The sequence below is a fragment of the Eubalaena glacialis genome, chromosome 1 (genome assembly GCF_028564815.1).
Source record: "Eubalaena glacialis isolate mEubGla1 chromosome 1, mEubGla1.1.hap2.+ XY, whole genome shotgun sequence".
Lineage (NCBI taxonomy): Eukaryota > Metazoa > Chordata > Mammalia > Artiodactyla > Balaenidae > Eubalaena > Eubalaena glacialis.
In genome coordinates, this window is record NC_083716.1 from 109,881,511 (window position 1) to 109,894,570 (window position 13,060).

A 13,060-nucleotide genomic window follows, 5' to 3' on the forward strand; every position below is an offset into this window, starting at 1 on the left:
AATTTCCCACCATGGCTGCACCATTTTTTAAATACATCTTTATTGGAGTATAATTGCTTCACAATGTTGTGTTAGTTTCTGCCGTACAGCAAAGTGAATCAGCTATATGCACACCCATATCCTCCATATCCCCTCCCTCTTGAGCCTCCCCCGCACCCTCCCTATCCCACCCCTCTAGGTGGTCACAAATCACTGAACTGGTCTCCCTGTGCTATGCAGCAGCTTCCCACCAGCCATCCATTTTACATTTGGTAGTGTATGTATGTCAATGCTACTGTCTCATTACACCCCAGCCTCCCCCTCACCCCGTGTCCTAAAGTCCATTATCAACGTCTGCATCTTTATTCCTGCTCTACTGCTAGGTTCATCAGTACCATTTTTCTAGATTCCATATATATGCATTAGCCTACGATATTTGTTTTTCTCTTTCTGTCTGAATTCACTCTGTATGACAGTCTCTAGGTCCATCCACACCTCTGCAAATGACACAATTATGTTCCTTGTTTATGGCTGAGTAATATTCCATTATATATATGTGTCACATCTTCTTTCCATTCGTTAGTCCATTTAGGTTCTTTCCATGTCCTGGCTATTGTAAATAGTGCTGCAATGAACATTGTGGTACATGTCTGTTTTTGGATTATGGTTTTCTCAGGGTATATGCCCAGTAGTGGGATTGCTGAGTCATATGGTAGTTCTACTTATAGTTTTTTAAGGAATCTCCATACTGCTCTCCATAGTGGCTGTATCAATTTACACTCCCACCAAAAGTGCAGGAGGGTTCCTTTTTCTCCACAATCTCTCCAGCATTCATTGTTTGTAGATTTTTTGATGATGGCCATTCTGACCAGTGTGAGGTGATACCTCATTGTGATTTTGATTTGCATTTCTCTAATGATTAGTGATGTTGAGCATCTTTTCATGTGTTTGTTGGCCATCTGTATGTCTTTGGAGAAATGTCTATTTAGGTCTTCTGCCCATTTTTGGATTGGGTTGTTTGGTTTTTTGATACTGAGCTGCATGAGCTGCTTGTATATTTTGGAGATTAATCCTTTGTCAGTTGCTTCGTTTGCAAATATTTTCTCCCATTCTGAGGGTTGTCTTTTGTTTTTGTTTATGATTTCCTTTGCTGTGCAAAAGTTTTTAAGTTTCATTAGGTCCCATTTTTTTAGTTTTGTTTTTTATTTCCATTACTCTAGGAGGTGGGTCAAAAAGGATCTTGCTGTGATTTATGTAATAGAGTGTTCTGCCTATGTTTTCCTCTAAGAGTTTTATAGTATCTGGCCTTATATTTTGGTCTTTAATCCATTTTATGTTTATTTTTGTGTATGGTGTTAGGAAGTGTTCTCATTTCACTCTTTTACATGTAGCTGTCCAGTTTTACCAGCACCACTTATTGAAGAAGCTGTCTTTTCTCCACTGTATATTCTTGCCTCCTTTGTCAAAGATATATACATAGGTTTATTTCTGGGCTTTCTATCCTGTTCCATTGATCTGTATTTCTGTTTTTGTACCAATACCATACTGTCTTGATTACTGTAGCTTTGTAGTATAGTCTGAAGTCAGGGAGCCTGATTCCTCCAGCTACATTTTTCTTTCTCAAGATTGCTTTGGCTATTCGGAGTCTTTTATGTTTCCATACAAATTGTAAAAATTTTTGTTCTAGTTCTGTGAAAAATGCCATTGATAATTTGATAGGGATTGCACTGAATCTGTAGATTGCTTTGGGTAGTATAGTCATTTTCACAATATTGATTCTTACAGTCCAAGAGCAAGGTATATTTCTGCATCTGTTTATGTCATCTTTGATTTCTTCATCAGTGTTTTATAGTTTTCTGAGTACTCTTTTGCCTGCTTAGGTAAGCTTATTCCTAGGTATTTTATTCTTTTTTGCAATGGTAAATGAGATTGTTTCCTTAATTTCTCTTTCAGATGTTTTGTTGTTAGTGTATAGGAATGCAAGAGATTTCTATGCATTGATTTTGTATCCTGCTACTTTACCAAATTCACTGATTAGCTCTAGTAGTTTTCTGGTAGCATCTTTAGGGTTTTCTATGTATAGTATCATGTCATCTGCAAACAGTGACAGTTTTACTTCTTTTCCAATTTGGATTCCTTTTATTTCTTTTACTTCTCTGATTGCCGTGGCTAAAACTTCCAAAAGTATGTTTAATAATAGTGGTGAGAATGGGCACCCTTGTCTTGTTCCTGATCTTAGAGGAAATGCTTTCAGTTTTTCACTGTTGAGAATGATGTTGGCTGTGCGTTTGTCATATGTGGCCTTTATCATGTTGAGATAGGTTCCCTCTCTGCCCACTTTCTGGAGAGTTTTTATCATAAATGGGTGTTGAATTTTGTCGAAAGCTTTTTCTGCATCTATTGAGATGATCATATGGTTTTTATCCTTCAATTTGTTAATATGGTGCATCACATTGATTGATTTGCATATATTGAAGAATCCTTGCATTCCTGGGATAAACCCCACTTGATCATGGTGTATAATCCTTTTAATGTGCTGTTGGATTCTGTTTGCAAGTATTTTGTCGAGGATTTTTTCATCTATGTTCATCAGTGATATTGGCCTGTAGTTTTCTTTTTTTGTGACATCTTTGTCCGGTTTTGGTATCAGGGTGATGGTGGCCTCATAGAATGAGTTTGGGAGTGTTCCTCCCTCTGCTATATTTTGGAAGAGTTTGAGAAGGATATGTGTTAGCTCTTTCTAAATTTTTGATAGAATTCGCCTGTGAAACCATCTGGTCCTGAGCTTTTGTTTGCTGGCAGATTTTAAAATCACAGTTTCAATTTCATTGCTTGTGATTGGTTGGTTCATATATTCTATTTCTTCTGGTTTAGTCTTGGAAGGTTGTGCTTTTCTAAGAATTTGTCTAATTCTTCCAGGTTGTCCATTTTATTTGCAATAGTTGCTTGTAGTAGTCTCTCATGATCCTCTGTATTTCTGCAGTGTCAGTGTTTCTTAATTTGTGACCCAAGATGTTATCTATCCTGGAGAATGTTCCGTGTGTACTTGAGAAGAATGTGTATTCTGTTGTTTTTGGATGGAATGTCCTATAAATATCAATTAAGTCCATCTGGTCCAATGTATCATTTAAAGCTTGTGTTTTCTTATTTATTTTCTGTTTGGATGATCTCTCCATTGGTTTAAATGGGGTTTTAAAGTCCCCTACTATTGTGTTACCTTCGAATTTCCTTTTTATGGCTGTTAGTATTTGCCTTAAGTATTGTGGTGCTCCTATTTGGGGTGCATAAATATTTACTATTGTTATATCTTCTTCTTGCACTGATCCCTTGATCATTATTTAGTGTCCTTCCTTGTCTCTTGTAATAGTCTTTATTTTAAAGTCTATTTTGTCTGATATGAGTACTGCTACTCCTGCTTTCTTTTGATTTCCATTTGCATGGAATATCTTCTTCCATCTCTTCACTATCAGTCTGTATGTGTCCCTAGATCTGAAGTAGGTCTCTTGTAGACAGCATATATACGGGTCTTGTTTTTATATCCATTCAGACAGTCTGTGTCTTTTGGTTGGAGTATTTAATCCATTTACATTTAAGGTAATTATTGATATATATGTTCCTATTACCATTTTAAAGATTGTTTTGGGTTTGTTTTTGTAGGTCTTTTCCTTCTCTTGTGTTTCCTACTTAGGGAAGTTCCATTATCATTTGTTGTAAAGCTGGTTGGGTGGTGTTAAGTTCTCTTAACTTTTGCTTGTCTGTAAAGGTTTTGATTTCTCCAGTCCAATCTGAATGAGATCCTTTTTGGGTACAGTAATCTTGTTTGTAGGTTTTTCCCTTTCATCGTTTTAAATACATCCTGCCACTCCCTTCTGGTTTGCAGAGTTTTTGCTGAAAGATCAACTGTTAACCATACGGAGATTCCATTGTATGTTATTTCTTGCTTTTCCTTTGCTGCTTTTAATATTTTTTCTTTGTATTTAATTTTTGATAGTTTGATTAATATGTGTCTTGGCGTGTTTCTCCTTGGACTGATCCTGTATGGGACTCTCTGAGCTTCCTGGACTTGCTTGACTATTTCCTTTCCCATGGGAGGGAAGTTTTCAACTATAAACTCTAAATATTTTCTCAGCCCGTTTCTTTTACTCTTCTTCTTCTGGGACCCCTATAATTTGAATGTTGGTGCGTTTAATGTTGTCCCAGAGTTCTCTGAAACTGTCCTCAATTCTTTTCATTGTTTTTTCTTTTTCTGCTCTGTGGCAGTTATTTCCACCATTCTATCTTTCAGGTCACTTATCCGTTCTTCTGCTTCAGTTATTGTGCTATTGATTCCTTCTAGGGTATTTTAAATTTCAGTTATTGTGTTGTTCATCACTGTTTATTTGTTCTTTAGTTCTTCTAGGTACTTGTTAAATGTTTATTATATTTTTTCCATTCTATTTCTGTGATTTTGAATCATCTTTACTATCATTACTCTGAATTCATTTTGTGTTAGACTGCCTAACTCCTTTTCATTTTTTTGGTCTGGTGGGTTTTTACCTTGCTCCTTCATCTGTTGCATATTTCTCTGTCTCCTAATTTTGTTTAACTTACTGTGTTTTCAGTCTCCTTTCTGCAGGCTGCAGAGTCATAGTTCTTCTTACTTCTGTTGTCTGTGACCAGTTGGTGAGGTTGGTCCAATGACTTGTGTAGGCTTCCTGGTGGAGGGGACTGGAGCCTCTGTTCTGGTGGGTGGAGCTGGATCTTGTCCTTCTGATGGGCAGGGCCATGTCCATTGGTCTGTTTTGCAGTGTCTGTGAGCTGAGGATGACTTTAGGTAGCCTGTCTGTTAATGGATGAGGTTTTGTTCCTGTCTTGCTAGTTGTTTGGTGTGAGGTGGTCAGCACTGCAGCTTGCTGGCCATTGGGTGTAGCTGGGTCTTAGTGTTGAGATGGAGACCTCTGAGAGAGATCTCACCAATAAATATTCCATGGGACCAGGAGTTCTCTGGTGGTCCAACATCCTAGACTTGGCTCTCTCACCTTGGAGGCTCTGGCCTGACCCCTGGCCAGAGCACCAATACACTGCAAGCCACACAGTGCAGAAGAAAAATAAGAAGTAAAAACAAAATAAAACAAAACAAAAACAAAACTAAAAAAGATCCCCCAAAAACGAACAGATGAGACCCCAAAACAAATGGTAAAAGCAAAACTAAACAGACAAAAACCACACAAAGAAACATATACACACACACTCACAAAAAGAAAAAGAAAGAAAAAAAGAGAAAAGAAAGAAGAGAGCAACCAAACCAGTAAACAATTTCAAAAATGAAAACAAACACTAAAAACTAAACTAACACAAACATAAAACCAGAAACAAATCAAATGAAGAAAGCAAATTTTAAAAAGGCAATGAAAGCATAAAACAAACACACAAAAAGTATCAAAAAAAAGTAAAGACAAAGAAAGATGAAAGCAAAAGGAAAAAATACAAAACAACAAACTAATAAAGTAAAAATAGAAAATTCTAAAATATAGTTAAAAATAAAATGAAAGCAAAGCAAAGGAAAAAAAACAAACCCAAGGAAAAAACACAATATAATGAAAAAGTACAGTATAATTAGGAAATAAATAAATAAATAATATGTTAAAAATAAAAGCATAAAAAGAAAAGAAAAAGTAAAGAAAAAGGTAAAATTAAAGAATAATAATAATAATAAAAAGAACAACAGAACCAAAAAAAGAATAACAAAAGTAGTGATATTTTCCTGTGGCCTTAGCTGTCAGTGTCCTTGCCTCCACAGTGAGCCACAGCCAATCCCTGCCTATCCAGGAAGTCCTCCAATACTCCTAGGTAGGTCTCTAGACCTGCTGTGGGCACTGTGGGGCCAGCTCAGACTCTGATCTGGCCCCGTGTGTACTTGCCCCCAAAGTCCACAGTTGCCCCCAAAGTCTGCAGCCTCAGTTGTGGGAACCCTCGTTGTCTATTCAGGTATTCCATAGTTGCAGGGTTTACCCAGCTGATTGCGGGGATTTAATCCACTGCTCCTGCAGCTGCACAGGGATATTTGTCTTTCTCTTCTTTGGTCACACTGCCCCTGGGTTCAGCTTTGGTTTTGGCCCCACCTCTGCGTGTGGGCTTCCCTTAGGCATCTGTTCCCCACCCAGGCAAGAGGGGGCAAAAGCAGCAGCTGATTAGGGCTCCCTTGCTCACTCAGGTTGGGGCTGAGGGAGGGATACAGCAGTCATTATTGGGATGTGCAGGGAGTGCCTGTGGACCGCAGAGGCTGGCATGAAGTTGCAAGAGCCCGAGGCACACCATGTGTTCTTCCAGGGAAGTTGGAAGGCAGTGGTTGGCTACAGAGGCTGCGGGGAAGGTGTGGGAAGAGACCTGCCTTGCATACAGGACCCTTAGCGGCAGTGACGGCAGCCTCTGGGGTCCAGGGTAACAGCTGCAGCTCAGGATGCACCATTTTACATTTGCACCAGCAATGTTTGAGGCTTTCAAATTCTCTGCATCCTTGCCTTTCTTTATATTTTGCCTTAGAAATTCCATGCCCACTTGAATTATAATTAAATAGAAAAAGTATTTTCGTGGTTCAGTGATAATACTGAAGTTTCAATTAGATTAAGCATTTTATAACAGTCTCAGTAATTGGGCAGAATTGATTTATATTGTGGAACTAATTCTCCAGTTGCCTATGGATTATATGGTAAATAATTAATGATAATTTACTGCAGGCTTCCTTATAGAACATACTTTATTGAGCTTCTACTTCAGGGTCATCTAATTATGCAGGAAATCTTTCTTTAGAAAGCAGACTGGTGATGGTTGTGTGTGTCTCTAGGGCATCCAGACTCTGAAACAAAGAAACCCATGATTTATTTATTGTCCTAATTGATATGGTATAAAATGACCAATCTTCACAAATACTTATACCAATACAGACTTCTGTGTGTTTTATTTATTTTTTAAAATTATTTATTATTTATTTTTGGCTTCATTGGGTCTTGGTTGCGGCACGTGGGATCTTTCGTTGTGGTTCATGGGCTCTTTATTGTGGCATGTGGGCTTCTTTCTAGTTGTGGTGCACAGGCTTCTCTCTAGTTGTGGTGTGCAGGCTCCAGAGTGCGTGGGCTCTGTAGTTGCAACACATGGGCTCTCTAGTTGTGGCATGTGGGCTTAGTTTTCCTGTGGCATGTGGGATCTTAATTCCCCAACCAGGGATCGAACCCACGTCCCCTGCATTAGAAGGTGGATTCTTAACCACTGGACCACCAGGGAAGTCCCCTTCTGTGTGTTTTAAAGTCCTGTGGATTAGAATGCAGTAATTTTCTATGTTTCTTTCCAGATCGTTCACAGAACACTGGCAGCCATGTTGGGTTCCCTTGCGGCATTAGCAGCGCTGGCTGTGATTGGTGATGTAAGTGTAACATTTTGAGTCAAAGGCTTAACACTCAATAGGATGTCAGATTCAAAGACAGTCCAAGAATTAGGCATTAGCTGGTGATTTTAATTTTTTTAATATACTCTTTCACATTTCCCATTAGTGGCATGAACTTTACAGCATCGATGAGTAATTAACATTTGACTTTATCACACACATCCCAGTGGTGTTATTCTCCACCCTAGCTGAGGAAACGTTTGACTCATGGTGGTCAAGCATTTGCCCAGGTCATGCAGCTGAGTTATGTTAGAGCTGGCCCTATGTACTGTCAGCCCATGGAAACTAGAGGAGGCCATCCTGGCTGGAGCAGAGAGGTGGGAGACAGTGAGGTTGGGGTTCTGTCCTGCAGACATCAGGAGGTTCTTGGATGTGCAAGTCTGGGGGGGAATAGCACCCCCTCAGGGTCTGAGCATGGTCCATCCTGCAGAGACATTGGAATGAATGTAGGGAAGCAAGAGAGGCCAAGTGCCCACTAGAGATGGAGGCCTGTGGAGCCTCCATCTTGAGGAGTAGTGCTGGAACTGACCAAGGTGGCAACATACAGAACTTGGGATTGAAAGCAACTCTGTAGAATTCCAGGGATTGTTCTGAAAAGTGCTAGAAAAGGCCAGTCAGTCAACCAAAGAATAATAACTGGGGCTATGTGGGGCTATGTTCAGTTAGTTATTTATTGCTTTTTTATTTCCTTTTTCTTGGCTAGGGTTGGTATAAACAAACACTAACTCTAAGGGTAAAATGTCCCAGAATCCTAAAACTTACACATAAACCACTGTTATTTTTATTAATTGTTAAGGAGTAGTGTAGTAGTAGTTATTTAATTCTAGAAATCATTGACGTGGCACATGGCTTGTGCTGCAGGAAACTCCCTGGACCACTGTGCAGTCCTTTTCCAACAACCAGGCTCTCCAAGTGCCCTCACTTCCCAGTCTGGGTTCCCAGTTCCCCATGATCCTACCTTCCCTTAAGGACATGGACGGGGCTTAAGAAATCTGCTTTTTTTTATTGTCAAGTGCATAGGTTTGACATTATTATGCTTTGGGTCACGAGTGTTTTTCAGTGATGATATAATCTGATTTCAAAGGCAAGCAGATGGTGTGACTTTTGACTCTGGTCCAATGAGTAGGTTTTCTGTAAAGGGCGGCACATATTTACAGTTTATCACCAGGAGGATGATGCCCAGGACTAATTGGCAAATTTGTGCTTTGATTGCAGAGACCTAGCCTGACCCACGTGGTGGAGTGGATTGATTTCGAGACTCTGGCCCTGCTGTTTGGCATGGTAATGACAGTCCTCCCAGTGGGACAGGGCCCCAAGCTTGCTGTTACCTTGGTCCTTCTCTTTTGCTACTGCTGACTCTTAAAGACACTCTGCTGCTTGACAATTAGGGCTTGATTGAGAAGTGTTTGTGCAGGTCTAGCTGATTTCTCCTGAGGAGGAATGGAGTGATTGGTGCTCTGATTAGTTAGCTGTAAAATTTCAGCCTAAGGCCTGTCTGACAGTGAAATAACCTTGCCATTTAGAAAACTTAGAAATTTTTAAAAGTTACTATCCTTAAAATATAAAATGGAATATCCTAAACAGATGAACCATTTAAGTTTTTCAGTGATTGGAAAAGTACCTTTAATTATATGGATAAAGGAAGAAGTGAAGAAATTGTCCCTAAGTAATAGTTTGTATATTTGCTGTTAAACAGACATTTTCAAGTGGCCCCTCTACTGTGTGTTATGAAGAGTGTCACCAAATGAACTTGTAGGAAGGGAACTTTAAGACACACTAGTGGGCTCGTGTGTTACATGAGTCATAAACAAAATTAACTGGAATAAGTGAATTTGACAGGGGTCTGGACAGCAGTGGGAATGGCTATTGCGCTCTTGAACAGACCCACAGCAGCTGAGTGATTTGAGGAGGGTGTTCCCTCTCAGGGCTAGGAGACTCACCCTGTGTAAAGCAGGTCACCACATGCCCTCACCTCCTTGCTCTTATTCTTTCTGCCGTAGCACCATGGAGGGCCCTGCTGCTCTAGGCTTCAGTGTGACCCAAAGTGGCTGCCTACTCTGTGGGTGGAGTGAGAGGCAGGTCAGTGCTCTGAACTCAGGCTTCATAAAGGAACGAATGTATTGGGTCCTGAAGTGTATAGGGTTTGGGCCTATGGAAGGAAGAAGGAAGGCATACCAGATGGCTTATAAAATAGGTTTCTAAAAAAACTTAAATGATTGGTGTATTAGTTTGCTGGGGCTGCCATAATAAAGTACCAAAGACTGGGTGGCTTAAACAACAGAACTGTATTTCCTCACAGTTCTGGAGGCTGGAAGTCTGAGATCAAGGTGTTGGCAGGGTTGGTTTCCTCTGAGGCTTCTCTCCTTGACTTGTAGATGATCATCTTCTCCCTGTGTCCTCACATGATTGTCCCTCTGGGCATGTCTGTGTCCTCATCTCTTCTTCTTATAAGGTCACCAGTCATACTGGGTTAGGGCTTCACTTTAATTACCTTCTTAATATAGTTACATTTGGAGCTACTGGGGGTGGTTAGGATTTTAAAAATGAGTGGTTTAATTTTTTTTCTCAAATGGAATCGGTAGAACTTTGCGGGGTGCAGAGACAGTCTATATAACTAGGCCCCTGCCTTTTCCACCCTGTTGCATGCCAGTCAACCACCCATGTGGCCACTTACCCAGTCCCTGAGTTCCAGCATCTCTTGGGTGGTTCTGGCAGCCGACGTGTGGAACAGCTTCACCATGAAAGTGGAAGACCACACAGGACCTACCCATCCACGTTCATGTGAAGCTTCCATTGGTGTGTGAAGCTCCACATTCTATAAATGGCCTCACAGTGGCCATTTGGGTTAGGATGAATATTGTTGGTCATGCTAGACAAGGTAGATATTTGTACTGAGTCTAAATTAACTTTTGGACATTTTTTGTTTTGTACTGTTTATTTGAAAGACAGTATTGGGCCCACTCTTTTCTAAGTACTTTAGTTTACATAATGCTATTGAATTTTCACAACAACCTTACAAGGAACAGACATTCAGAGATGAGGTGAGAAAACCAAAGTACAGATAATTAAATAAATTTTTTGCTCAAAGTTAAATTACTCCTCAGTGGCAGAATTGATATTTGAACCTGCATCTTCTCACTCCAAGTTCAGCACGTGGTATGTCACCATCTAAGGAGGTAGAATAGAGAATCTTCCAGAAAGTTCAGGCTGGTTGAAATGTCTGGTTGATTAGACTTAGAATAAATGGGACATTACTTTTTGTTACTATCTAGGATGGTTATTCTCACCAACTCAGTGTCATCAGTAGAAAAACGCAAGTGAGTAGGCCTTCTGGGTTCATATAGAACGCAGAGAATAATCATTTCAATGTAACTACTCTTATTTGCTTGTCTTGATCAAATTGGTGACAAAAATCTGTTAAATTATTTTAGGAAACAAAATTTAAGCCAGTTTAAAAGTCTTAAAACATTGAATTGTTGCTTGTGCAGACACAGGTGCAGAAGGCCACATTCTGTCCCATTTCCTTCCCTGTTTCTAGCTTTGTGACTGTGAGCGAGTCACCTTCCATCTCTGCCTGCCAGTTTCCTGGTCTATAAGACAGAGAGTAATTATAACACAGTGTTCACTGTCAATATCAGATGGAATGATAATGTACCTTGGGCACCTAACCCTGGACAAATATAGAGGTGCAAACCCACTAGCAAGGGGCTTGATTCAGGGAGTTAGTAAGTGGACCACACTCAGCAAGAGAGTGAGAAGCTTGATGAGGTAGTAGCTTTCACGCAGAGGCCAGAGATCAGATTTGAAAGTGATCACTCTGGTGTCATTTCAGGATGGTGCTGAATGCTGAAACATTCTCCTTGTCTCCTTTTTCTCTTTTCCCCACAGATGATCTTAGTAGCCATATTTTCAGAGACTGGATTTTTTGATTATTGTGCTGTAAAGGTAAGTTTGATGTGGCATTTAATAGTTATGTATTAATTAATTGACATATTTATTTTTCCACCATTACATATTTAGTGAATAAAACTACCACTTAAAGCAAATATTTTAAAATTCTGTCCTCCTTTTCAAAATCACTGCTGCAAAGCTGGATATAGTTGCTGTGCTAAGTTAGGTGGCTCTGAGCAACACTTTCAGCTTCTCAACAAATAACCAAAGAAGAGGATCAAGGAGAAGAGTACTTGAGTTGAGTGTTTGTATGACAGGGTTCAAATTGGCAGGTTGAGAGCTATGCACCAAAACTGTTTTGCACTTCAGAGTATCCAAATATTTTAAGTCATCAGCTTCTGATTACAACACTTTTTGGTGAAATAATTTCAATGATTACTTTCTGAACATTTAGCATATAAACATTCCTTTTTTTTAACTGTAATTAATTAATTAATTTTAAAAAACATCTGTATTGGAGTATAATTGCTTTACATTGTTGTGTTAGTTTCTGCTGTATAATGAAGTGAATCAGCTATACGTATACATATATCCCCATATACTCTGAGGAATCCACCAGCAATTTCTGACTGGCAGAATTTGTACTGGTCCTGGCTGAAAACCCAGCCTGCGCCCAGCAGCCATACCACAGACGAGCCCAAGCCCATGCTGCTCAGATCTCCCAGCTGGATATTGGATATAGGTTTTGATGGTTTAGGGCCTCTTTCACTTGACCCCAGCCATGTGGGTGACAGGGTCTTGGTGCTCCGGCCTGGTGTCAGGCCTGAGCCTCCGAGGTGGGAGTGCCGAGTTCAGGACATTGGACCACCAGAGACCTCCCAGCCACATGTAATATCAAATGGCGAGAGCTCTTCCAGAACTCTCCATCTCAATGTGAAGACCCAGCTCCATCAATAGCCAGCAAGCTCCAGTGCTGGACACCCCATGCCAAACAACTAGCAAGACAGGAACACAACCCCACACATTAGCAGAGAGGCTGCCTAAAATCATACTAAGTTCACAGACACCCCAAAACAGACCACCAGAAGCAGCCCTGTCCACCAGAGAGACAAGATCCACCCCACCCACCAAAACACAAGCACCAGTCCCCTCCACCAGGAAGCCTACACAAGTCACTGAACCAGCTTCACCAACTGGAGGCAGACACTAAAAACAACAGGAACTACGAACCTGCAGCCTGCAAAAAGGAGACCCCAAACACAGTAAGTTAAACAAAATGAGAAGACAGAGAAATATGCAGCAGATGAAGGAGCAAGGTAAAAACCACCAGACCTAACAAATGAAGAAGGAATAGGCAATCTACCTGAAAAAGAATTCAGAGTAATGATAGTAAAGATGATCCAAAATATCAGAAATAGAATGGAGAAAATACAAGAAACGTTTAATAAGGACCTAGAAGAACTAAAGAGAAAACAAACATTGATGAACAACACAAAAAATGATATTACAAATTCTCTAGAAGGAATCAATTGCAGAATAACTGAGGCAGAAGAATGAATAAGTGACCTGGAAGATAAAATAGTGGAACTAACTACCACAGAGCAGAATAAAGAAAAAAGAATGAAAAGAATTGAGGACAGTCTCAGAGACTTCTGGGACAACATTAAGCCCACCAGCATTCAAATTACAGGGGTCTCAGAAGAAGAAGAGAAAAAGAAAGGGTCTGAGAAAATATTTGAGAGATTATAGTTGAAAACTTCCCTACCATGG

At 40.0% G+C, this 13,060-nt stretch overlaps 1 protein-coding gene across 5 annotated transcripts in view; it reads left to right on the top strand.

Moving 5' to 3' along the window:
- Positions 1-13,060, top strand: part of OCA2 (OCA2 melanosomal transmembrane protein) — a 299,171-nt gene that overhangs the window by 124,645 nt on the left and 161,466 nt on the right. For all 5 annotated transcript variants that reach the window (XM_061199031.1, XM_061199036.1, XM_061199032.1 and 2 more), the window contains 3 exons: positions 7,307-7,378; positions 8,615-8,680; positions 11,288-11,344. In XM_061199031.1, coding sequence (XP_061055014.1) covers positions 7,307-7,378; positions 8,615-8,680; positions 11,288-11,344 — 195 coding nt within the window. The remainder of the gene's footprint in view (positions 1-7,306; positions 7,379-8,614; positions 8,681-11,287; positions 11,345-13,060) is intronic.